Source organism: Oncorhynchus clarkii, chromosome 31 (assembly GCF_045791955.1).
Source record: "Oncorhynchus clarkii lewisi isolate Uvic-CL-2024 chromosome 31, UVic_Ocla_1.0, whole genome shotgun sequence".
Lineage (NCBI taxonomy): Eukaryota > Metazoa > Chordata > Actinopteri > Salmoniformes > Salmonidae > Oncorhynchus > Oncorhynchus clarkii.
This window is the reverse complement of record NC_092177.1, coordinates 38889642-38916704: the sequence shown is the minus strand read 5'-3', so window position 1 is coordinate 38916704 and position 27063 is coordinate 38889642. Positions and strand designations below refer to the sequence as shown.

At 41.6% G+C, this 27063-nt stretch overlaps 1 protein-coding gene across 1 annotated transcript in view; it reads left to right on the top strand.

Moving 5' to 3' along the window:
- The first annotated feature begins 3318 nt into the window (after positions 1–3318).
- LOC139391249 (follistatin-related protein 5-like) overlaps positions 3319–27063 on the top strand; it is a 162510-nt gene continuing 138765 nt past the window's right edge. The window contains exons 1-2 of the mRNA XM_071138901.1: positions 3319–3595; positions 16777–16927. Of these exons, the coding sequence (XP_070995002.1) occupies positions 3414–3595; positions 16777–16927 (333 nt within the window). The 5' untranslated portion in view covers positions 3319–3413. The remainder of the gene's footprint in view (positions 3596–16776; positions 16928–27063) is intronic.

Here is a 27063-nt window from a genome sequence, read left to right as displayed (position 1 = left end):
GATGAACGTGGTAACTTCAGGCTTTTGAAAATTGCTCCCAAGGATGAACCAGACTTGTGGAGGTCTCTAATTGTTTTTCTGAGGTCTTGGCTGATTTATTTTGATTTTCCCATGATGTCAAGCAAAGAGGCACTGAATTTGAAGGTAGACCTTGAAATACATCCACAGGTACACCTCCAATTGACTCAAATGATGTCAATTAGCCTATCAGAAGCTTCTAAAGCCATGACATACTTTTCTGGGATTTTCCAAGCTGTTTAAAGGCACAGTGTATTTAGTATATGTAAACTTCTGACCCACTGGAATTGTGAAACAGTGAATTATAAGTGAAATAATATGCCTTACTTGTGTCATGCACATAGTAGATGTCCTAACCGACTTGCCAAAACTACAGTTTGTTAATTGTGGAGTGGTTGAAAAACGAGTTTTAATAACTCCAACATAAGTGTATGTAAACTTCCGACTTCAACTGTATATGCAAGGCATTAATTGCCAATATGATTAACTGGTGCAATACCTGGGTGAGATGGGTATTCTGAGCACAAATGTACCATGATACACACCGGTCGTGGAGAAATTGTTATATAGAGGGTTTCCACTTATTCCCGACCATAAATCTCACTTTACATTCATTTGTCTGTGGCAATGACATGGTTGGCATATGGGGCTGTATGACTATCCATGAACATCATGTTTGATTATGGTGATACAGTGGGGCAAAAAAGTATTTAGTCAGCCACCAATTGTGCAAGTTCTCCCACTTAAAAAGATGAGGCCTGTAATTTTCATCATAGGTACACTTTAACTATGACAGACAAAATGAGAAAAAAAAATCCAGAAAATCACAATGTAGGATTTGTAATCAATTTATTTATAAATTATGGTGGAAAATAAGTATTTGGTCACCTACAAGCAAGCAAGATTTATGGCTCTCACATACCTTCTTCTTTAAGAGGCCCCTCTGTCCTCCACTCGTTACCTGTATTAATGGCACCTGTTTGAACTTGTTATCAGTATAAAAGACCACAACCTCAAACAGTCACACTCCACACTCCACTATGGCCAAGACCAAAGAGCTGTCAAAGGACACCAGAAACAAAATTGTAGACCTGCACCAGGCTGGGAAGACTGAATCTGCAATAGGTAAGCAGCTTGGTTTGTAGAAATCAACTGTGGGAGCAATTATTAGGAAATGGAAGACATACAAGACCACTGATAATCTCCCTCGATCTGGGGCTCCACGCAAGATCTCACCCCGTGGGGTCAAAATGATCACAAGAACGGTAAGCAAAAATCCCAGAACCACACGGGGGGACCTAGTGAATGACCTGCAGAAAGCTGGGACCAAAGTAACAAAGCCTACCATCAGTAACACACTACGCCGCCAGGGACTCAAATCCTGCAGTGCCAGACGTGTCCCCCTGCTTAAGCCAGTACATGTCCAGGCCCGTCTGAAGATTGCTAGAGAGAATTTGGATGATCCAGAAGAAGATTGGGAGAATGTCATATGGTCAGATGAAACCAAAATATAACTTTTTTGTAAAAACTCAACTCGTTGTGTTTGGAGGATAAAGAATGCTGAGTTGCATCCAAAGAACACCATACCTACTGTGAAGCATGGGGGTGGAAACATCATGCTTTGGGGCTGTTTTTCTGCAAAGGGACCAGGACGACTGATCCGTGTAAAGGAAAGAATGAATGGGGCCCGGTATCGTGAGATTTTGAGTGAAAACCTCCTTCCATCAGCAAGGGCATTGAAGATGAAACGTGGCTGGGTCTTTCAGCATGACAATGATCCCAAACACACCACCCAGGCAACGACGGAGTGGCTTCGTAAGAAGCATTTCAAGGTCCTGGAGTGGCCTAGCCAGTCTCCAGATCTCAACCCCATAGAAAATCTTTGGAGGCAGTTGAAAGTCCATGTTGCCCAGCAACAGCCCCAAAACATCACTGCTCTAGAGGAGATCTGCATTGAGGAATGGGCCAAAATACCAGCAACAGTATGTGAAAACCTCATGAAGACTTACAGAAAACGTTTGACCTCTGTCATTGCCAACAAAGAGATAAACTTTTGTTATTGACCAAATACTTATTTTCCACCATAATTTGCAAATAAATTCATAAAAAATCATACAATGTGATTTTCTGGAATTTTTTTCCTAATTTTCTCTGTCATAGTTGAAGTGTTACCTATGATAAAAATGCCTCTCATCTTTTTAAGTGGGATAACTTGCACAATTGGTGGCTGACTAAATGCTTTTTTTGCCCCACTGTATATATGTGACACTTCCTGCAAATAACATAGCTCTTTTGGCATGAATATTGACCATGTTTGGTGACTTAAAAGAAATGTGTATTTTAATATGCCTGTATGCCTAAGCCTTCTTAGCCTGGAATTCAAACAGAATTGTTCTGTTTCACTACTGTTTCAAGATGGTTAAGGTTCCAGGCTTAAAAGGTGATACACGGTCAATCTGCCTCTGCATTGGCCGTGCAGAATTTACGGTGATATGGACTCTGCAAGAGTCAGGGTATTCATACTTGCGCTTCGCCAAGCAGTGCAGAGCTGTTGTGAAGGAAGTTGTCAAGGAGTTTGTGTTAATGCAGGACCTCCCGCCCTCCCCTACCGTCATCCAATCATGTCAATGCGAAGATATACATAGCCCTCCACATTGTTTCAACATTTGAAAGGCGCACTGCGATGAGTTACAGAGCTCAATTTGGCCTCTGCGTGCCTCCAGGGGCTTCACAATTGCGTCACACCATCCATAAGGTGCCTCCGACCACATTTTAGGATCAAGCGTAAATTGTCTCTAACCCTATCAATGTATTGGAGATGAATTCAGCTTAATTTACATTGAAGATGTTATGTGTGCTTAGTAGAATAAAATGAAAGAATATGCCTTTATGACACTGTTCAGTTTATAAAAGGAAAGAAAAGTTGAACCAGCTGATAATGTGTATATCGATGAAAACAGATTATTGCATTGGTATGTATTTGGAGGACCACCATATTTGTCATAACCTTGTCTGTTCGTGGATGACGCTTGCTTGCAGGACTTGACTGACGGATTTCAGTGACTCAAAATTCTAAACAGTGGGAAGGGTGACATTCGACAGCCCCCAACTCTTTTCATCTCAGTCAAGGACAATTCATTCCAGTGGATGGGATCAGTCGAGGCAGATTGTTTGTCTTCACTTTCGCGCTGGAGATTACTGCTGGGCTTTTGATTGGTTATTCCTGTGACTGTATGTAAATCGGATCCGGACGCATCCAGTAGGTGGTGGCTTGTGCTTCAGTGGCACAGGAGACGATCCAGAGAGGTTAGACCCGCAGCTTCTAACGGAGCTGTCCACTCCTCTGGTGGTGCTGAACGTCAGAGATTCGCTCTTCGTAGCCTACCCGATGGTTGATGATATTCGAAAAGGATTTACAGACTTCACGTTTACAAACTTATAGGCTATTGTGTGGATGTCGAGTTACAATCGGTGGATTTGATCGGACCAGTTTGACATATAGTTGTTGTGAACTACTGTTTAAAAAAACAATCTCGTTCGGATTATCCTTCTGGATGGTTTGCGTCTGGACATACAGGTAAAACACAATATACATAGATATTCATAGTGTTTATATTGTTAAATAACACAAGTAAAAGGTGGAATGTGAATAGAAAAACAAACCATATTCCACTGAAAGTGCACCTTCCATAAAAGTGTTTAATTTAGCATCGAACTGCAGTTTAATCGACATCAAAGACAAATCCCTCCGTACAACTCTTCTCCATCACCGGAAATATGCCATTTTATTCAAAGCATATATGTATCGGGGTTGGCATTTAGTTTACTTACTTGATAAAGCTAAGCTATGCTTTCTGAACTGTAGGCAATACAACTGCATCAGTTGATGGCAATGAAGTTGCGAGTGGAGTGCATGCTTTTTGTAAGTGCGCTATAGGTGACTGCGCTGCTAGAATGCCGTGATGAGTAGCCTAGTTCTGAAACGAAATCAATATGTTTGGGAATGAATATATATATATATCTTTGGGAATGGCAGGGACGCTCCACCCCGGTGCCTAGTATTTAGTATTTAGCGTGTTATTCTTTAGCAGGCTAATCCTTGTTACACTGTTAGCGGCGGAAGGATTACGGGATACTCTAGTTTTTTTTCCACCCGCTCTCTCTCTGCGCGTGACTCGTTTGGCTTTATAGAGACTGCATGGACATTCATTTTATTTGTAAATTCTCCGCTACTCTGAATGGCTGTGTACTGTATCTTCTCGAGCGTAGATGTAGGACTTTAGTCCCGTTAAGTCTTCAAGTCCGACTGGATAGTGTTATCGATTTGAATAAACTCCTACATTTTTTTTAAACCCTGAAATTGAATTCAAATTGACTATTTGTTGATAAATGGGTTGATTGGAGAAAATCTACCCAATGTGTTTTTGTATTGTCTGGCAGACCTAATGACCCCTTTTACTTCTCTCAGGCCCCTTGCGATCCAAACTTGAAGATAACAGTCGTTAGAAACCTTCCATGTGAGATGTACCTTTATTCACATTCATCTGAAGGTGCTGAATATGGAGAACTTGCGTTCAACAGTCCCTCAACCAGTTGGGCTATTACTATTCAAGCATCGCCCATGCTGTCCACTCACCCTGTATCGATTAGATTTTTTTAAACATCAGAGGGGAACAACACCTCTTCTGTCTAAATCCGAGAGAATTTGACACACACACACACACACACACACACACACACACACACACACACACACACACACACACACACGTTGACATAAAAATGCTGTTAGCCAAGGCATTGATGGAATCCCCACAATACATTCCTCAGTAGACCGGCATAACCTGCAATAACAACGAAAATGCATATTTTACAATAAAAATGGAGTGACTGATACCCCATAAATACATTGGAAATGTCACTATATGTAAATGGCTAAACGATATACTACTTTCTCATCAAACCCAGTCGTTTGTTCGATTAGTTCGATATTTATGGACGCAACCCATTTGTTCGTTATTTATGTTCCGTTGCCATGCTCAGTGGCAACCTAGTGGATCTGGGCCGACTCCGGCTGAGAGTCGGGGCATTTGGATGAGAGTCAGACTCGGCCGACGTCATGTGGCCGGAGTCTGGGCCGCCTTCGGCAGTATTATTTATGGCTACTATGAGGGGATTGAGCTCGGGCCGATTCCGGTATAAGTTGTCTGGCCCAAATGTATTACTTGGGGTTCAGGCCGATTCCGGTGTGAGTTATCTGGCCCAAATGTATAACTTGGTGTTTTGGCTGATTGTGGTTACTCTCCGGCAGATGATTACACGGGCTACTTTATATATTTAACATTTCATTACATATTTATTTTTCCATACTTTGTAATTGCTTTTGTGATCAAAAAAACAAAAACAAACATTTACATTAAATTCTTTAAGTCCTGTTTAAGTAGTATTTTAGTATTTTGATACTTTGTGCAGGGAAATTGATTAGCATTAAACTTTGGATGGGGCCAACTGAGTTGAGCAGCTGTCTAAGACGCGGCATCGCAGCCAGCACGATACCAGTGCTGGCTGCTACTGGGAGACACATGAAGCGACGCACAATTGGCCCAGCATCGTCCAGCTTAGGGGAGGATTTGGCCGGCCGGGATGTCCTTGTCCCATTGTGCTGTAGCGACTCCTGTGGCGGGCCAGGCGAATGACCGTGTCAGCGGTGTACGGTGTTTCATCTGACACATTGTTCATCCGACACATTGGTGCTGCTGGCTTCTGGGTTAAACATGCATTGTGTCAAGAAGCAGTGTTTCTTGGCGGGGCTGTGTTTGAGGAGGCATGGCTCTCGACCTTCACCCCTCCCGAGGCCGTACGGGAGTTGCAGCGATGGGACAAGACAATTGGATATGACGAAAAGAGGGTAAAAAATAAATAAATACAATAAAACATTTTTGGGGTGGATGGGTATAATTTGTATGTATAAAATGTATAATAGTAATATTTTAAATGACTAAATCGGGTCATTTTGTATACATTTATTTAAAATAGCATCGGGCCGCTTTTGGGGGGATTCCAGGTAGACGGCTGAATTCCGGTAGAAGGAAATTGCCCAATATACTTGGGCCGATTCTGGGCAGTTATTCATTTTAATTCCGGGCCGACTCCGACACCCGATTCAATCAGTTCCGGCCCCCCGGAAGAGGGCCACTTCTGGGCCGATTCCTCATTGCTAGCTGGGAACGTATCCCTTGCTTGCTAGCTAGCCAGCTAGCTATGGCTAACACGTTCACGATCTCTGCAGCCAGAATAACAGCAAAGTAGCCATTTCTATTGACATTCATTTTGATACATCCATAACAATGCCTGATTTTGCCTGGCATAGCTAGAAAAGTTTGCCTTCTCGCCAGGACACCCGACTGTGTTCATTACGAGGAGATCGCACTGCATATCAAACACTAGGCTAGAAGCCTGCTAAATAGTTTGTTGCTAGCAAACCTGCCAAAATGGCTACCGAATTTAAAAATACCACTTGCTGAAAACAGCTGGTGAAACTAGAAACGTGGGAGGATTTGACAGCATAGCTTCACTTGCGTATGACTGCAACATTAGGGAGCAGAGAAATTCATGTTCATCACTCACAATGTTACATCATCAGATGCTCCAAAAAGATGTCTCTGCAAAAACAAATCAATCCTAGCTAGCTAGCAAAGTTTTTCCTCCTTGGATCTGCGTTTACAATGTATCCAATTTCAGTTTGTGTAGTTGTTGGTTTAGCTTTTTGTAACTTTGTAGCAAGTATGGTCTGCATGTGTAGGCACATATTGCGTCATGATTGCAAGGTGTCCCGATATCTTTTCCAACGGTCCCGTTATCTGGTTTTAATTAATGTCCATTCTAGAAAGCACTTCTTCCCGATCAGAAATGAGTATTCAACAATGCTGTGGTATAAGAATAATAAGAATATATGATAGCTAGGCCACACTGAATCCCATGCATTACAAACAGACATGAATACTTTATCTGGGCATGTTAATGCCTGGTTTAATAAACCAACCAAAACTGCAAGCCTCACCATCTGCCACTCCAGGCAGACTCAACCAAACGATTTTGAGCCCAGGTGTGATTACAAAACCTTTCAGCCAAACATTATCCAACTCAGTAGGACATTTTCTATTTGAAAGAGGCATTTTTCACACGTTTTATTTTCCGACCTAAATGTACCCAATTAAATTTGTTTAGCAACAGGTATGAGATTGTGCCGGGGGAAAAGGTTCTCATATTAACGGAACAGCAGGAATTAATGTGCACTCCGCCTCTCATTACAATGACTTCAAGCACCCTAGGGACCGAATCGACGCGTGCTCATTTGCTAGACAAAGTGGCTCATTTCTTTCTGTCCTATTGTTACAATTTAAAAAGAACGATCCGAGATCAGCACTTCTATTTTGAAATATATGAATACAGCCCCTGGAAAATGGATTAAGATTAGATTGAGATTAGAGAGCAGACAGAGGTACTCTGGCAATGTGTTGCACATATATTGGTGTTGGAAAGGTAATGGATGAAATATGAATGGAATACCACAGTGTTGGAGTAAACGTTTTGTAAATACTTGTATTATACTGTACCCTGATCCTCAATGCTTAATCTGTCTGGGAAACATGCCAAAGTGTTTAGGTTTGAGGGGTTAGGGGTCAATTGGGAATTTAGCACTTGTTGTGATTGATTGCAGCAGAGTCCTCAGTTCTAGTCATGTCTGGCAAATCTACGTTAGTGCACAGCGGGTTGGGACAGGCGTTTGGGTTTGATTTGGGATTCACCACTATTCATGGCTATAGCTATTTTATGGGCTGTGAGAAATATCTTATCGACTTTGAATGGCTTTGTCTCCATTAGGTCTATGATACCAGTGAACACACAGACAGTGGGCTAGTCTAGCCTAATATTGCTAATGTAGCACAAATAGAGGGGTAGCTACAGACGAGGGCGTTTACAATCTCATTAACATGTTAGCACTTAGCTTAGTGAGTGATTAGGAACCCAATTGTAATAGTATGGTTCAATATTTCTTGTTTTTTATTTAAAGTGCACTTCATTGTGGCACAGCAATGCTATATGCCCATAGTGTGGATTTTTGCCATTTTGCCTGAATCTCAGCCATGGCAAAACACTTTCATTAGTGTAACAGTATCGCCATTTGAAAGATACATTACGGATGTAAACGTGACATGTATAATATAGGCGCTCAAGCTGTTTGCTGTGGGCAGTACTGTCACGTGTACTCCCTCTCCGGCCTCTAGGTCATCAGGCTGCTGTCACCATCTTCAAGCGCACCAGCGCCTCACGACACTCACCTGGACTCCATCCTATCCTTGATTGACTTCCCTATATGTGTCACTCCCCTTGGTTCTTTCCTCAGGTGTTATTGATTCAGTTTTATGTCGGTGCATTGTTTGTGTTTCGTGTTTATTGTTTTGTTTCTTTATTAGAAAAGTCACTCCCTGTACTTGCTTCCCGACTCTCAGCCCGCTCGTTATAAGGGCCGTGTCTTTAACGCTGTGGGGTTGATCCTTCTGGTCTTAAAGACAGATGGTCAGGTCACTTATCTAGTTCATCAACAGCGTGGTTGAGGGTTAACGGTTTAACGAGTTATCACAAGCTCGCCCACTGTAGCTGTGTGGTAATCCTGTGTGTACAGCAGAGTGTGTGTGTGCGTGTGTGTGTGTGTGTGTGTGTGTGTGTGTTCATGTCAACGTATGTGAGGTTACGGGGGTTGAGATCAAAACACTAAGTGTTATTGTCTTTGTGGATATCTCTCTGGTTATTATGTGGGAGGAGTCTGCCCATGCATTGCACTTTAATGGACACACAGGTCACAGTTCGCCGCACATCACAGCATGGGCCAAGTGTGGCCACATTGTTCTGGTCCTCCTTAGATAACATCGCTGTGTTAATGTAATGTTGTGTAGCGATTGAGGAAAGCCCTGCTTCTATTGCCCTGAGATTTCACATTCGTTTCATTGTCCAGTTCTTCAGTTCTTCTCTCAGCTATAGTTATAGAGAGAATGTCATGGGATTTTCTTGTATCTACAGTACAATATTTAAGTGATAATGCCGGAGAAGTTGGTGTTTGGAGGATATATTGGCACGGGTATTGTTAGGCCCGAGACGATGTAGAAGCCAATATATCCCCCATAATGCTTCTCAGGCATTATCACTTTTATACAACGGGTTACCACCATATTCAAATAATGATTGACATATTTTAATGAAAAACTTTATTTTGATTCATTTATTCATACTGTTTCATCCTTCCACAAGATATAGTCCCAACACAAATCTAGGGCTTGTATCCAGGCTGGCAGGACATTCTTTCTATCAGTTTGGTTGCTAGAGTCGCGACCCAGTCGTTCAGTATTTTTGTTCTGTATATATGGACGCGACCCAGTCTTTTGTTCTAAATGCTCCATTTGTCATACTGGCTGGAAATGTTCTTATCCCTTGCTTACTAGCTAGCCAACTATGGATAACTTATAGTCACGTCAAAAAGTGCTGCCAGAATAACAGCAAAGTAGCTGCATTTGCATTTGTTTAAGCTGTTCTAGAGACATTTATTTGGATACATCCATAACAATGAGCTAATGAGGCTCGATTTCACCTGGTATAGAAAATGGGCTCACTCGTCAAGACACTGTTGTTCAGAGGAGCTAGCCAACAACACAACTAACACAATCACTTCAATCTGAAGCTGGAAAGACTGCAAACCAACTGCACTTGGTTTCATTTGACCTTTTTTTCAATTGACATTTCTTTGTATATATCCATAAAAATGATACCAGCTGATTCATGATTTAGAGTGACTGAGAAACGCTGCCTGCTTGTCTGTCTCGTCCTGACTCCCTTCACGTTCCTTACTATGGGACAGTTGGAGATCGAATGTCAGACAGCAAGGTTTATACAAATCTCTGCTGTTGAAAACTCAACGTTAGTCTAAAATAAATTTGAGATAATGTCTAGATTAATTTTATAGTGGTGATGAAGTTTATAAATTGCTTGGCTGGGCTGATGAGATGGTGGATTGCGCAGTCAAATGGAACAGAGTAAATAGGCATTTTAATATAATAGATTTAGACGGTGGTAACTTGTGGAATAGGCACTGGCTGGAATGCTGTTTTAACCAATCAGCATTCAGGATTAGAACCACCATTGTATAAATGAGCATAGATGATTGCAACGATCCCACTGGAGGCGTGACATACATTCATTCCTTTGATACATGGATTGTTATTGTTCCCAAGGCCAGTGACTGAAAACGTTATTACAGGTGGTTGTCCAAAGCCAGTTGAATAATGCAACACTCTCTGAGGATAAATTGGGTTACATTTGAATAATTAATAGCAAGTCATTGATCACAGTGTAAGACCAAGAAAAGGTAGCCTTGCTAGATCAAAGAAAGACTGCCAGTCTGGTCGTACACTGAGGGGAACACACCTTGTTGGATGTTCTCGAAAATGATTAGCTAGAAACCTTTGAAAAGCGCCCGGGCTTGGAAGTCCCACTGAGAGCAAAGCAGACAGCTAACTTGGAAAACACTGGAGACTCATTACAGTGCAATGAGTGACCGGCTGAACTCTCTTTTACCTCTTAACTCCTACAGGCTATGAGGCAGCCATATTGTTTTTGTCTTTTTTTCGCCCACTTGTCACCAATAAAACCCTTTGTCTCTCAAAAAGCAAACCATGGAGAGTTTTATTATTCTAAATGGCTTGTAGTGCATTCATATCCAGTGCCATAAAGTATAATGAGACTTATAGTACATTGAATGGTGCTTTTATAAAAAATTGAATTGACGGTAATGCCTTGTTGTCTGCTGATGCATTCTGCTGGTGGTGCTGAGAGCTGAGAGACAGTCACTGCTGAGCCTCTCAATCATTGAAATCCCACATTTCATTTTCAAGTGTTTATCTTCTCAGGATATGGACTTCCTAGGATGATTTATAAGGGATTACGTTTTAAGAGTGATTTAGTTCGGAGGTCTTTGTCGCCACAGTGTTACGTGTTGATGTGATCTAAGCATTCCTCTGTGCTGGTTTATTTGAATACATTTGACATTTTAGTAATTTAGCAGACACTCTTATCCCAGAGCGACATACAATTTCTGCATTCATCTTAAGATAAAGATATGTGGCACAACCACACATCACAGTTATAGTACGTAGATGTTTCCTCAAAGTAGCTATCAGCAAAGTCAGAACTTGTAAGGGGGGAAAAAGTCAAGTACGAGTGTTCGTTTTTATTTTACTTGGAGAATAGAGGGTAACTTTAGTTCATGTAAGGATACTGTAAATAGTTTGAAAACAGTTATATTTATCTGTAAGAATGTTTTTGTTTTGTATGTGCAGTTGATAGAAGGCTGGCTTTCTTGAAAGACAGACTGATAGGCATGCCAGCCAGCCATGTGCGCGCACACACACACACACACACACACACACACACACACACACACACACACACACACACACACACACACACACACACACACACACACACACACACACACACACACCAAGGGATTTAGGGGGAAAGATACAACACACAAAGCATAAGTTCAAAGCTCAATGGGATCACATTTAATTGGGATGGATACCTGAATGAAACCAGATAGCAGCCTCATAAAAAGGATTTGGGATAATAAATAATTCTGATGCAACATGTAGACGACAAATGTACACAAGGGCCTAACTCCTCGCTCATTTGTTATCTGATGGTGCGAGCGTGCGCCGGTGTTATCCGCCTGGCTCATCTGTTATCTGGTGGGGCGAGCGTGCACCGGCGTTATCCGCCTGGCTCATCTGTTATCTGGTGGGGCGAGCGTGCGCCGGCGTTATCTGCCTGGCTCATCTGTCATCTGGTGGGGCGAGCGTGCGCCGGCGTTATCCGCCTGGCTCATATGTCATCTGGTGGGGCGAGCGTGCTCCGGTGTTATCCGCCTGGCTCATCTGTTATCTGGTGGGGGCGAGCATGCTCCGGTGTTATCCGCCTGGCTCATCTGTTATCTGGTGGGGGCGAGCGTGCGCCGGTGTTATCCACCTGGCATTTGGAAGATGTGTTCCTTGTGTAATGAGTCAGGGATATTTATCAGCTGTTCGGTGTCCACTTTAGGACACCCTAAGCCCTAGCCCCTCAGAGGGTGAGGCCTTTTTCGTGAAGGTTAAGGCCTTTTAGGACATCCTTGGCCTCAAGCCTCACGGCTAACCCCTCACAAAGGTTGGTGAGAGGGCGAGCGTGCAACGCTGTTCCATCCATCGGGCATTTGGAGGCTTTGTTCCTCACAAGGAGGGGTGAGGCATGAGGCATGAGGCTGGAGGTTGAGGGTGTCCTACATCTGTCCCTAGGCCAGGATTAGTCTTCTGGTTCCTCTCTTATCCTTTTAAGATGGGCACGTGACCAAGAGTTTACATGGCTTCGGTCATGTGACCATTGCTAGACTTCCTGGAAAGACGTTGATAATTGCCCTCTAGGTAGAGGGGGAAGAAAAATAATAAATAAATATGTTTTATTGTCACATACACCAGCTACGTAGGTGCAGTAAAATGTGTTGTTTTACAGGGTCAGACATAGTGGTATGGTGTCCCTGGAGCAAATTAGGCATAAGTGCCTTCCTCTAGACCACATCGACAGATTTTTCACCTCGTCGGCTCGGGTATTCAAGCCAGTGACGTTTTGGTTACTGGCCCAACACTCTAACCGCTAGGCTACCTGCCACCCTCAGGGATAGTCTATATGTGTCTATGTCCCCAATTGAAAATAATACTACAGTTTATAATAGAATACTACATTACTTACTATAGAATTAAGGTAGTAAACTGCAGTATACTGTAGAACACTATACTGCACACTGTAGTATCCCAAGATCATGTGTATTACTTACTATAGAATGTTGTACTATACTGTAGAATACTATAGTAAATACTACCTTATTATCCCCCAAAAAATACACTGTAGTAAATACACTACACTTTTTTTTTAAACTATAGTGAATACTACAGTATTTAATTTGGATATACCCTTCACATTCCCCTCCCCCTTATCTCGATTTGTGCAACTCATAAGAGAGACACATACATGCAAAGTATAGATCATATTGTGTTCCAAACAGGTGATAGAAAGGAGCAGAAACGCTGGGCTTGGAAATGTTACGTTTGAGTTCCGTCAGTGTAGTTTTCTTGATGCCGTATGAGGGAGGCAACACAAACCACTTAATGCAGTGTCTGATGAAGATCAGAGAAGGATTGTACCTTCGATGTAACGTGGGACCATAACTATTGAGAGTTGTTTCGTCTTCTGCAGCATCAAAACGTTATAATTACACCGTTTAAAACATCCCAGATGTGCCCTCCGTCTTGTTCAGATTACTGACAATCCAAAGGCTGCAACTGGGCCGAATCCGCATTAGTTGTCAGAGAATGCGAGTCAGGCTTTGAAAGCAACACATCCCACGAGAGGGACACTATTTCTACCCATAGAGTCAAATAAACATCTGTTGTCATGTCCATGGAAATTAATAGTTTCCAAGTAACAATGACATGTCGACATGGAAATGTTCTATTTTACTCCGCAATGCTTTTTATTTTTGGAAATATATTGAGATATTTGAGGCTCATGTTTTTTCCATATGTAGTCAGGGGGACACATTGGTATTGGTGTAGACTTCCCATAGGAACCATGCATACATTGCCCAGAGGCTGCAATTTGCAACACATGATCTATCTCGCAAGTATATGGTATGTGGCAAAGTAATTATGCTAAGCAGCCATATGAGTTATATATGTTCTGTATGTTCTGACGGGTGGAGTGTGAGGAATATGAACTGAAGGAACAGACAATTTGCAGGTAGGCTAAATGAAATCATTGGGTTTCCGATGTGAAGTAGGTTTGCTGATAGACACACAAGAGAAGGGACAAGTTTGGGCACCATAATCGGGAAATATAATATTTTTGTTCCCCCACATCTGTGAATATCAGTGGGTTTATTATCTGTCTTCTATGTGTAGGTTGTTAGGAGAGAGAACAAGACACCAAAATAAGCTCAACTCCTGTGAGAGTTACAAAGTTAAGAGCACAGCGGTAGGGCAAAAGGCTCGGTGTTGCTTTGAAACTGAAGGATCTCTCCCATTCTTTTATCTGTGTTAGGCTACAATGCAGTCGGGCAGACGGCAGTAAGAGAAGTGCCACGATAACTTTCGGAAAGAAGACGCGGGATATTGTTTGTGTGGCAGACACACAGCACAGCAGATGTTTCCAATGTGGAAGACGTCTTGGAGACAGACAGCAGTAACTCCAACCCAGAAATTGATCCACACAGAAATACTGCTGAGCATGCTTAAAGAGGTCTGCTTTTGCACCTGGGGGTTTGCATCTGTTTAAATTGAGTTTAAATGTTCGAAAATATGAGTGGGGAGGAGTAGGAGTGTAGAGCACTGGAACTGGGCAACTTATTTTCCTGGTCTGGTCACATGGTCAAGAAATTCTCTCTAGTCATCACACAAAGCACAACCATAGCATAGCTGCACATGTAGATCAACATAGACTCATAAACATGTAGTATATGAAGTCAGGTTCACTTAGAAGGCAATCCGCCAGTCAAACAAATGCCTTTGCCTCTTTGTATTTAACTAGGCAAGTCAGTTAAGAAGATAGTCTTATTTACAATGACGGCCTACACCGGCCAATTGTGCGCCACCCTACGGGACTCCCAATCACAGCTGGTTATGATACAGCCTGGATTTGAACCAGGGTGACTGTAGTGACACCTCAGGCACCAAGATGCAGTGCCTTTGACCGCTGCGCCACTCGGCAGCCCAGTTCTTAGTAATGTCGGCGGAAGATAACCTCCCTCTGTGTTTTACAAGTCTCAAACCGCGTGTGCCATACCGCTCCTTTCAGTCTCTCTCCCTTTGCTCCCCACGCAAACACCCACTGCTCTGAAGCCGTGCGATGCTGTCTCTCAAATGCAGCCCCCTTGGTTGATTTAAAAGCAGATGTGGGTTTTACTTGAAAAGGTTTGCACTTCGTTTGCCATCTTTGTGGAAGAAATCAAATGTTAATGAAGTTGGGACAGCTGTACTTTCATTGGGCATAAAAAGAAACATAAATGATCTTATTCAAACCCAAGCCCTCTAACAAATGTATTGGTTCAAGTCAGTAATACACTTGATATTATACTGCACAAACCAGTGGCGTACAACAAGAATGATCCATACTGCCATGATGATTCATTTATTATATCAATGAATCCTCTAACCAGCAACCACAGTATTACCATATCATCACTAAGTTATGAGTATCAAGGGATATACAGGCTTACGCAACATATTATGACATTGGTGGCAGATGAAGTGAGTCTCCCCCACAATCATTTATTATTATCATTGTATATTGATGTATGTTCTCCACTGCAAAACATGACAGTAGGAAAATAAATATACATTCACAATGATATGCCTCAGTCTGTGACACAAGATCCAAAATAAATGCCGTTCCATTTAACAATTCGACACCAGTGGGAAACAGTAGATTTTGATGCCACTGGCAGATCTAGACCTGGGTTCAAATACTATTTAAATCTTTCATATACTTTTAGCGTTTTCTTTAGCCTGCCTGGAGTGTCATATGGGTGGGGTTTACACTGGCTACTGTTCTAGTGGTTCCATTGCACCAGACAAGCTAAGTCAAGCCCAACTAATGTATTCAAAATGATCTCACATAGTATTTGAACCCAGATCTGCTCTGTCCTCAAACAACAGAGAAAGAGTGGCATCGTCAGCACAGGGACCAGCAAGTGCAGAGGAAGCCAACAAGTCACAGGCACACAGTATGAACACTTCCTTGTCTTACTACAGCCGATTTTGGTGACACATTGTTTTTGTGAATTTGACCCTTCACCTATGGGAACAAGCACTGCCAGTGTTGTCGAGATATGTCTACTACTCAGAGCAACCGGAGAGCGGGGTCACACCCATGATGTCAGTTGTCCTACGCTTGCGGTGTGAGGAGGACTTTAAAGCAGAAAAAGGAGAGGCGGAATTGTAGACCGGTGACTCCAACGCGTGTTGCCTTTCTATGTTTCCTGCATTATCTGGGCCACAGAAATGGCTTTTTAAGGAAATGATGACTGTTTCTCAATGATGTTTGTTTAATTGGCGCCGTGCCAAGGTCGAACTTGTTTTCACACCATGTAATGGATAATTGAAGGAGAGTTATATTCAGTGTGGCGTTATTGCTTTAAAAGATAGGAGCCCTTTTCCAGTGTGAGGTATTCACTGCCACTATACCTTTATGTAAATAGCATTTGGATGTAACTGTTGAAAAGGATTTTATTAAGCCATACTTTCTGTCTCACAGTTGAGTTGATTGTATTGGAAGTTGTACTGCTGTACAGCTACCTAATTAATGTTTAATTAATGCAAAATCACCGCCTTAATGATCCTAATACATCGACTCCTTTGCCTTCCTTTATCTTTACTTTCTCTTGATGCCCATTTCCATTTAATTGATTCCAAAGCAGATCTGATCTTTTGTTGCTGATTGTGAGGCACTTATTGATAGCATTAGTTTAAACCAATGACAGATTTGTAGTGTCCATTTCTACGCTAATAGCCCCTTGGTTAATGTATGGTCTCAGCCCCCCAACTGATATTGAACTGTAGCCACGTCGAAGGGCTCTGCCGATCTGCTCACTATTTTTTTGATTTTTTTTGTTGTTGACAGGAACAGACCAATGGGGACATCCAGATGGTGCTCGCTGGCGTTCTTGTTGGGAGTGGTCTCCCTCGGAGTGGGAGTCATTGAGGGGAGACCGGGCAAGGAGGAGGGATTCGGTCCGCCACCGTATCGACCTGTCATGAGGTTCCGACATAAGGTATTGATTTCCTTCCTCTTCCATTAGCCTTTTCGTAACAAGAGATCTCTGCAGCGTTGCCAATTATGAAGCTAATCACAATGGAGTTTTCCCAGAGTGCATCGAGCAACTTTGTTAAAACGTTTTTTTCAGGCTCACAAAAATACAGTGATTTATTACTGGTGTTTTGCCAGGGAGACTTGAGCATCAAGTTAACATAACATTTTGAAATTTAGGGGAGGAGAAGGGGAAGTTATCAGAGGGGGCATTAATGCTAAAAGTGAATTGCCTTTTTAGAAAAACGTACAAGTTGAAAGTGTAATTGAACATTTATCGTCTCGACAGCGCAGGCCTAGCTCTGCAAGCACAATCAGATTCCAAGAAAAAAGTATTTCCAAAGCACTAACAAGCTTTCTCTCTCCCCCACTCTCTCTTTCATACTTACAAAGACGAGGGTTGTGCGATATCCATATTACGTAATAGATCAATTATGTCCAATTGTAATGGATTATACTTTGGCAAAGGAAACCGTTTGATGGGCACACACACTCTTTTGTCTGCAGGCATTTGTGTGTGTGTGTGTGTGTGTGTGTGTGTGTGTGTGTGTGTGTGTGTGTGTGTTTCCCCCCGAACACACATTTACTGTAAATCCCCCATGCATTGGAATACACTCTCCTCAGCCTCTCTGTAAGCACAGAGATAAAAACTTGCCCATTGATTTCCATATTATACCCCATTACTTTGAGCCAGTCTTCTGCCATCTCCAAATAGAGACTTTATCCTTTTTCTGCTTAGAGATTCTTTCAATTAGCTTAATTCATGTTGGCATGTGAATAAAAAAAAAGAGAAACAATGGTCATTTTAAGCCCAGGATCAGTGTTGATTATGACATTGTGTGAGAGAGAACAAGAGTAAGAGAGAGCGAGAGAGAGAGAGGAAGTAGGAGGACAGATGGTGTGAACAGAACTTGAGACCGGCTAGTCGGCTACCCTGCGCCAGAGGCTGGAAGCTGTCTGTAGACCGACTCGAAGGTCACATTGGCATGGGAATGTTTTAAAAAAAAGCCTAATATTGGCAATGTTTTCATTAATGTGGAACATGTTGTGTTCAGAGTGGCTTAGGAAAAATACAAGTATGGACAGTTCTGGGCATCGCTGTGCTGCCTTTTTTGAGACACAATTATTTATAGAAGTGGTGCCAACGCATATGCAAATGCCTCTACATTTGTTACATTGATTTAGACAAGGTCACACGTGTATCTTCAAGTAGGAACGGACTCTAATCTACACTCTTCCAAAAAAAGGTGCTAAGCAGAACCATATAGGGTTTGTCTTTGGTTTGTCCCTGTAGTGGAACCCTTTTTGGTGCTGGTTAGAACCCTTTGCAGAGGGTTTTTACCTAAAACCCTCTATGAAGGGTTCTTCAAAGAACCCCCTGTAAATGGTTCTACCTAGAACTCTGAAGGGTTCTTCTCTATGAACGGTTCCACCAGACTTCTTAGCCTTTAAAATGAAACTCTTTATGACAATACATTACATACAGTGCATTTGGAAAGTATTCAGACCCCTGAACTTTTTCCACAATTTGTTACGTTACAGCCTTATACTAAAAGGGATTTCTTTCCCTCGTCAATCTTCACACAATACCCGATAATGACAAAGCAAACATAGGTTTTTAGAAATGTCACATTTGTGACCGACCGACTCGATTCGGTCTTACGTAGCAACATTTGAAATTGTGTTTATTTTATTTTATATTGAATAAAAGTAGAATCAGCCCTATAAAATGGTATATCATACACTACAGTTGAGGAACAATGGGAAAGTAATTCTGCATTGAAAGTTGATAAACTTGTAAACTCACTTCTGAGAAAATTAGCTCCAACCATCTCTTTAAGGATTCACATGTGAGGCTATGTACTAAACAACTAATGATTTCAAGACTAAAGGCTGGTTTATACTATGGATGTGTTCGTAAATTTAATCTGGAGGGCAAAGAGTGTGCTCTGGGCGTTTCGTAAACGGTCTCGGAGCGTTCAGAGCGCACACTGGATGCTCTGGCTGAGGAGTAGAGTTGATCCGAGCGTACTGACCTAACAACAGCAGTCGAGCACCCAAGCTAACTGGCTATCGTTGGCTAGCTTGCTAGCTTCTCCCAGACACAAATGAGAGAACAGCTCACTCTGACCATTTTACTCGCCCTAGCAGAGCTGGTTAGGCTGCTTTTTTAAAATGTTATTCAGAGCGTTGGTGACTGCAACGGTGCTGCTGGCAACAATTGAATTTCTTTTTTTTGCCAGCTTTTACTGACACCGGCCATATTCAACAGGTTTTGAGCGTTAGTAAATTCGTCAGTTATTCTGCGCTCTGGCACACTCAGACGAGAGTGCTCTGAAAAGGGAGTATATAGCCAAAGCTATCAACTGTCGCAGTGACATTATAAATATTCTCTTGAAAAATCTTTCAATGTCCATTTCTTTTCTAAAGCAAGCAGTGTATATTTTCCTACAATCTTAAAAATAAAGGTGGAAGTTGGATCCAAATAAAGTTTTTAAGAACGATTCCTTTATGGGATCCATTTTATAGTCTCTGAAGAAACATAAATGGGATTGTTCTTTGAAGAACCCTACACAAATCCAAAGCCAGAAATGTTTTGGTCCTCCAGGCCCGGAATTGAATCGCCCTGCTGTAGGCTTTAAAGCAGCAATCAGTAGTTAAAACCATAACAAAGTGCCTCCCCACCCCTGTTTTGGTAAAAAGCTGAGGGGTGAGGCTGGTGAAATTGAACCACTCACAAATTCATAGGTAGAGCTACGGATGTGAGGACTGACAGAACATTATATAGATAGTTTGAACCATGTTTTGAGGCTGTACAGTGCATTCGGAAAGTACTCCGACCCCTTGACTTTTTCCACATTGTTACATTACAGCCGTATTCAAAAATAGATTCAATTATTCACACAATCTACACACAATACCCCATAATGACAAAGCAAAAAAACTTTTTTTGTTGTTGACATTTTTGCAAATGTATTAAAAAATAAAATACAGAAATACCATATTTACATAAGAATTCAGACCCTTTGATATGACACTCGAAATGGAGGTGCATCCGGTTTCCATTGATTAACAACTTGACTGGGAGTCCACCTGTGGTAAATTCAATTGATTGGACATGATTTGGAAAGGCACATCTGTCTATATAAGGTCCCACAGTTGACAGTGCATGTCAATGCAAAAACCAAGACATGAGGTCGAAGGAATTGTCCGCAGAACTCCGAGACAGGATTGTGTCGAGGCACAGATCTGGGGAAGGGTAACAAAAAATTACTGCAGCATTGAAGGTCCCCAAAAACACAGAGGCCTCTTTCATTCTTAAATGAAATGTAGCAACTGCAGATTGCTCCTTTAAGCCTTATTTGCATATTTCTAAATTTTTGAGTTACCAGTACCACCCATGGCTGTGTTTGCTAGTGACAGAGACACGGTTGTTGCATGAGCAAATTTTCACCAAATGAGATCGTAGTTTATTATGTTGTCATTAAAATTGTATTATTTAAGAGAATACAACACATATTTTGAGGGCCTAGTTTTACCCTAACACAGTGTCTTGAAACACATAGTTTACAGGCCTCATCAGGCAAGCAAGTCGCATTACGCTGGCTTGTAAAGTGATGTGTAATTCCTACGAGAATCCAGCCAAGAGTTTGGAAAACCAACATTTAGAATTTTTATTCACCTGAATTCAAAATTACTAGGACATGAGACTACCTTAAACATCTCAACTGGAACAACCATTTCAGTAACGGGTGCAATAAAGTCCAAGTAACAGATTGCATTTTTTTTTACAGTATATTCCAGTAGCAAAAGACTAATTATTAATCAATCAATGTAAATAAAAAACATTGATATTGAAACTAACAATTCTAAAAATCTATCTGCAATAGAGCATGCTGGGAAATATGATAATGATGGGCGTGGTTTTGGTTCAACTCTGGTTATTAACGCCTATTTGCTGTGTGCTATGAAAGGGACACATCTTCAGGCCGTAGATGCCACGTTAAGAACCCCACACTTCACCCTAAGGTTCTTTATCTGGCAACAGTTCACCAAGGAACCTTAAGAGCTGAGGAAGAACCATTTAAGAACCTGTATTTTTTTTCAGTGTAGGTATACCACTTTAAACTGCGGGACATTAACTGCATTGGTTGGCCATATAATGACTTCATCAATCACGTTCTCAGCAGCAGGACTGAACAGCTTCTGCTCTGCTGTCTACTGCTCAGCACTCTCTTTCTCTGTCACCTGTCTGTCTCTCAGAATTAGGCTGTGGCTCATGCTAAACCATTGTGTAGTTTAGTGAGCTGCACATTATGATGATAAGCAGTACAGACTTGGGTTCAAATACTATTAATTTCAAATACTTTATGTTCAATTGAGCTCGCCTGGCTTAACGGAACAATTAGAGAAGTTCCACAAGAGCAAATCTCGCCCACCTGGCAGAAAGTCAGGCTAAAATTAATGGAGCTGAAAGATTTTAAATCGTATTCGAACCCAGGTCTGGTCAGTAGGACTTTCTATACTTTAGATAATGGCCCAATAACCAACCATTCATCCTGGACACTCCTTCAAATGTAATGAAATTAGATTTTTTTTTAAATATTCGGCTATGCATGCCTCTGGCGAAAACGAGTAAAGAAAAAATAATTTGCAATAATCACAGATCTTTTCTGGCTGGCAAACATAATAGGTCCCACACTTCATTTTCTCTCAGGGCCCAACTCCCTTATCACTTGGACACACAGGCTGGTGTAGATCACCAAGAGAGTACCACAAGGCTCAATGCTAGGCCCCACGCTCTTCTCAATTTACATCAACAACATAGCTCAGGCAGTAGGAAGCTCTCTCATCCATTTAAATGCTGATGATACAGTCTTATACTCAGCTAGCCTCTCCCCATATTTTGTATTAAATGCTCTACAACAAAGCTTTCTTAGTGTTCAACAAGCGTTCTCTACCTTGTTCTGAACACCTCCTAAACAAAGGTCATGTGGTTTGGTAAGAAGAATGCCCCTCCTCCCACAGCTGTTATTACTACCTCTGAGGGTTTAAAGCTTGAAGTAGTCACCTCATACAAGTACTTGGGAGTATGGCTAGACGTAGCACTGTCCTTCTCTCCGCACATATCAAAGCTGCAGGCTTAAGTTAAGTCTAGTTATCTAGACTTGGTTTTCTCTATCGTAATTGCATCTCTTTTACCCCAGCTGCAAACTAACCCTGATTCAGATGACCCTCCTACCCATGCTAGATTACAGAGACAAAATTTATAGATCGGGTGCTCTTGAGCAGCTAGATGTTCTTTACCATTCGTCCATCAGATTTGCCACCGATGCTCCTTTTAGGACACATCACTGCACTCTATACTCCTCTGTAAACTGGTCATCTCTGTATACCCGTCGTAAGACCCACTGGTTGATGCTTATTTATAAAACCCTCTTAGGCCTCACTCCCCTCTATCTGAGATATCTACTGTAGCCCTCGTTCTGCCAGTCACATTCTGTTAAAGGTCCCCAAAGCACACACATCCCTGGGTTGTTCCTCTTTTCAGTTCGCTGTAGCTAGCGATTGGAACGAGCTGCAACAAACACTCAAATTGTACAGTTTTATCTCAAACTCTTCATTCAAAGACTCAATCATGGACACTCTTACTGACAGTTGTGGCTGCTTTGTGTGATGTATTGTTGTCTCTACCTTCTTGCCCTTTGTGCTATTGTCTGTGCCCAATAATTTTTGTACCATGTCTTGTGCTGCTATAATGTGGTGTTGCCACCATGTTGTTGTTATGTTGTGTTGCTACCATGCTGTGTTGTCATGTGTTGCTGTCTTGCTATGTTGTTGTCTAAGGTTTGTCTTTATGTAGTGTTGTCTCTTGTTGTGATGTGTGTTTTGTCCTATATTTATATTGTATTTATTTTTTATCCAGGCCCACGTCCCTGCAGGAGGCCTTTTGGAAGGCCGTCATTGTAAAAAATGTTTTGTTCTTATTAACTGACTTACCTAGTTTAATAAAGGTTAAATCATTTAAAAAAAAGATTCCATGTTAAAGTTGTCCCCGTGAGTGCAAATATCAAATCAAATTGTATTTGTCACATGCGTTGAATACAACAGGTATACAACGGTAGACCTTACCGTGAAATGCTTACTTACGAGCCCTTAACCAAACAATGCACTTCAAGAGTTAAGAAAATGTTTACTAAATAAACTAAAGTTAAATATGTAATAAAAAGTAACACAATAAAATTACATAACAATAACGAGACTATATACAAGGGGTACCGGTACCGAGTCAAGTTAGTCGAGGTATTTTGTACATGTAGGTAGGGGTAAAGTGATTATGCATAGATAATAAACAGCAAGTGGCAGCAGTGTAAAAACAAAGGGGGGGGGGGGTCAATGTAAATAGTCCGGGTGGCAAATTCATTAATTGTTCAGCAGTCTTATAGCTTGGGGGTAGAAGCTGTTAAAGAGCCTTTTGGACCTAGACTCTCTTAGCAGTGAGAACAGTCAATGACTTGGGTGACTGGAGTCTTGGGCCTCCCTCTGACACCGCCTAGTATATACTGTTCGGTCCTGGATGGCAGGAAGATTGGCACCAGTGATGTATTGGGCCGAACACACTACCCTCTGTAGCATGTTACGGTCGGATGCCGAGCAGTTAACATACCAGGCGATTATGCAACTGGTCAGGATGCTCTCGATGACGACCTTTTGACGACCTGGGGACCCATGCCAAATCCTTTCAGTCTCCCGAGGGAGAAAATGTGTTGTCGTGCCCTGTGGGCACTATGGTGTTGAACGCTGAGCAGTAGTCAATGGACAGCATTCTCACATTGATGTTTCTTTTGTCCAGGTGGGAAAGGGCAGTGTGTAGTGCGATTGAGATTGCGATTGAGATCTGTGGATCTATTGGGGCGGTATGCCAATTGTAGTGGGTCTAGGGTTTCTGGGATGTTGGTGTTGATGTGAGTCATGACCAGCCTTTCAAAGCACTTCAGAGCTACCGACATGAGTGCTACAGGGCGGATTTTCATTTAGGCAGGTTACCTTTGCATTCTTGGTTACAGGGACTATGGTGGTCTGCTTGAAACATGTAGGTATTACAGACTCGGTCAGGGAGAGGTTGAAAATGTCAGTGAAGACAATTGCCAATTGGTCCACACATGTTCTGAGCACATGCCCCGGTAATCCGTCTGGCCTGGCGGCCTTGTGAATGTTGACCTGTTTAAAGGTCATGCTCACATTGAGCATGATCACACAGTCGTCCGGAACAGCTGGGGCTCTCATGTATGCTTCAGTGTTGCTTGCCTTGAAGCGAGCATGAATGGCAATTAGCTCATCTGGCAGGCTCACGTCACAGGGCAGCTCGCGGCTGGGTTCCCCTTTGTAGTTCGTAATAGTTTGCAAGCCCTGCCACATCCGACGAGCGTCAGAGCCGGTGTAGTTGGATTCAATCTTAGTCCTGTATTGACGCTTTGCATGTTTGATGGTTCGTCTGAGGGCATAGTGGGATTTCTTATAAGTGTCCAGATTAGTGTCGCTCTCCTTGAAAGCAGCAGCTTTAGCTTGGTTCAGATGTTGCCTGTAATCCATGGCTTCTGGTTGGGATATGTACGTAGGTCACTGTGGGAACGACGTCATCAATGGACTTATTGATGAAGCCGGTGACTGAGGTGGTATACCTCTCAATGCCATTGGATGAATCACGGAATATATTCCAGTCTGTGCCAGCAAAACAGTCCTGTAGCGTAGCATTCGCATCAACTGACCACTTTTGTATTGAGTGAGTCACTGGTACTTCCTGCTTTAGTTTTTGCTTGTAAGCAGGAATCAGGAGGATAGAATTATGGTCAGTAAAGTTTTTTTCCCCCTCTGGTTGCACATGTGACATGCTGGAATATGAATATTCAATGAGGGTGAGGAGTAAATTAGGCCCCGGACCTGTCTTACTTATGAAACTGATTGGAAGTATTTCTCTAGGATCCCTCCATTCTCGCAGTCATTTTTGGATTTTGTGGTGGACAACAATATGTAACCAAAACTATATGTTTAACAGCAGAGATGCATAATCTGCTGTTGCTGTGGAACAGATTCCAAGTATTCTTCCTATTCTCCACACGCATTTGAGGATTTTAGAACAATAGACAGTGCCCTCCATAATTATTGGGACCATGAAACTTTGGTTCTATACTCCAAAGGTTTAGATTTGAAGTTGAACAATGACTATGAGGTAAATGAGCCAGCTTGAACCCCCCCCCCCCCCCCAATTTTAGGGCACCAAAAGTATTGGTCCAAATTCACTTATTGAATGTGTATTAAAGTAGTACAAATCTAAACATTTGGTGCCATATTTATATCACACAATGACTACATCGAGCTTGTGACTTGTTGGATGCATTTTCTGTTTGTTTTGATTGTGTTTCAAGTTATTTTGTGCCCAATAGAAATGACATTGAAGTGACATTTTGGAATCACTTTTATTGCAAATAAGAATAGAATATGTTTCTAAACACATGATATTTGTGCTTCTATAGTTATTCACAATGAATTCAGGATTATCCGTAATCATGGTGGCATCCGCATTAATGTAGAAGTGTTTAGAAACATATTCTATTTTATTTTACAATAAAGGCGACACCAAAATGACACAATACATTATTTACCCTTCATTTCTATTGTGCCCAAAATAATCTGAAACAAAACCAAAACAAACAGAAAATGCATCTAACAAATTTGTAAAGTCACGAGCAATGTTCCCTCTAAACTGTGGTGTGCAACTGCCACTGTCAGCCCGCACAGAGAAGCATGAGATTGAATTTCCCCCTTAGTTAACACTATCAACGTTTCGCTCTACTGTGGGAATTCTGATCGAATCAACGCAATATTAGCCACATTCAATGTAACATACCGAAACAAAACTAACTATGCAATACTTAGTATGCAAAACTAACTGTGCAAGAGATTTTTTTGTAGGCAGAGCACATTAGAGGAGGATTCTTTTGCATTGACAGGCCTGCTCAAGCCCAAACTCTATGCAGACCGGTGCACCATAACCAATTAGATCTGCAGTAGGCCTAAATTCAAATAGTCGTTGCCATATATGGATCTGTGCCATTCACTTTGAACTGGACTGTGTTTAGGCTACAGTGTGAGCGGTTCAAGTAGATGGCTTGTTCTGAGATCAGAGCGAGAGCTGCATGTAGCCACTTCTGCACATTTGTTCATATTCTTTGCTAATTAGTGAGTTATTAGCCCAGTTAGAGCATATTTCTATTCAACAATGGGCAGTGGTACTACTTAAGTAGTTTTCTGGGGGTATCTGTACTTTACTTTACTATTTATGTTTTTGCTAACATCAACTTTTACTTCACTACATTCCTAAAGAATATAGTGTACTTTTTACTCCATACATTTTGACACCCAAAAGTACTTTTTACATTTTGGTCCTCCCTAATGCCTCTGATCTGGCGGACTCACTAAACACAAATGCTTCAGTTGTAAATTATGTCTGAGTATTGGAGTGTGCCTCTGGCTATCTGCCAATAAATAAATAAATAAAATACAATTGAGCCCCCTGGTTTGCTTAATATAAGGAATTTGAAATGGTTTACTCTTTTACTTTTGATACTTAAGTACCTTTCAGCAATTACATTTACTCGTGATAGTTAAGTATATTTAAAACCAAATACTTTTAAAAACTTTTACTCAAGTTGTGTTTTACTGGGTGACTTTCACTTTTACTTGAGTCATTTTCTATTAAGGTATCTTTACTTTTACTCAAGTATGACAATTGAGTACTTATTCCACCTCGGACAATGGGGGAGTGGTTGCTTCTAACAAGAGCACAACCATCTTTGAAAAGTTTCAGGTAAAGAGCTTTTTATGTCTTAAAGGGCCGGTGTTGTATTTTGAGACGGTCTTGAATAAGCTAAGTAGCCAATAGGATGAGTGTAGCATCATTTGTCTAATTCTCTGTAATAATGGTATGGGAATAATAATGCATTTTCCGAAGTGTTTCTTGCATCAAACACAACATTTCCAGTCACCTCCTTGTCTGACGGACAAGTGGATAAACAGGCAAGTGTTTTTATTTTATTAGGC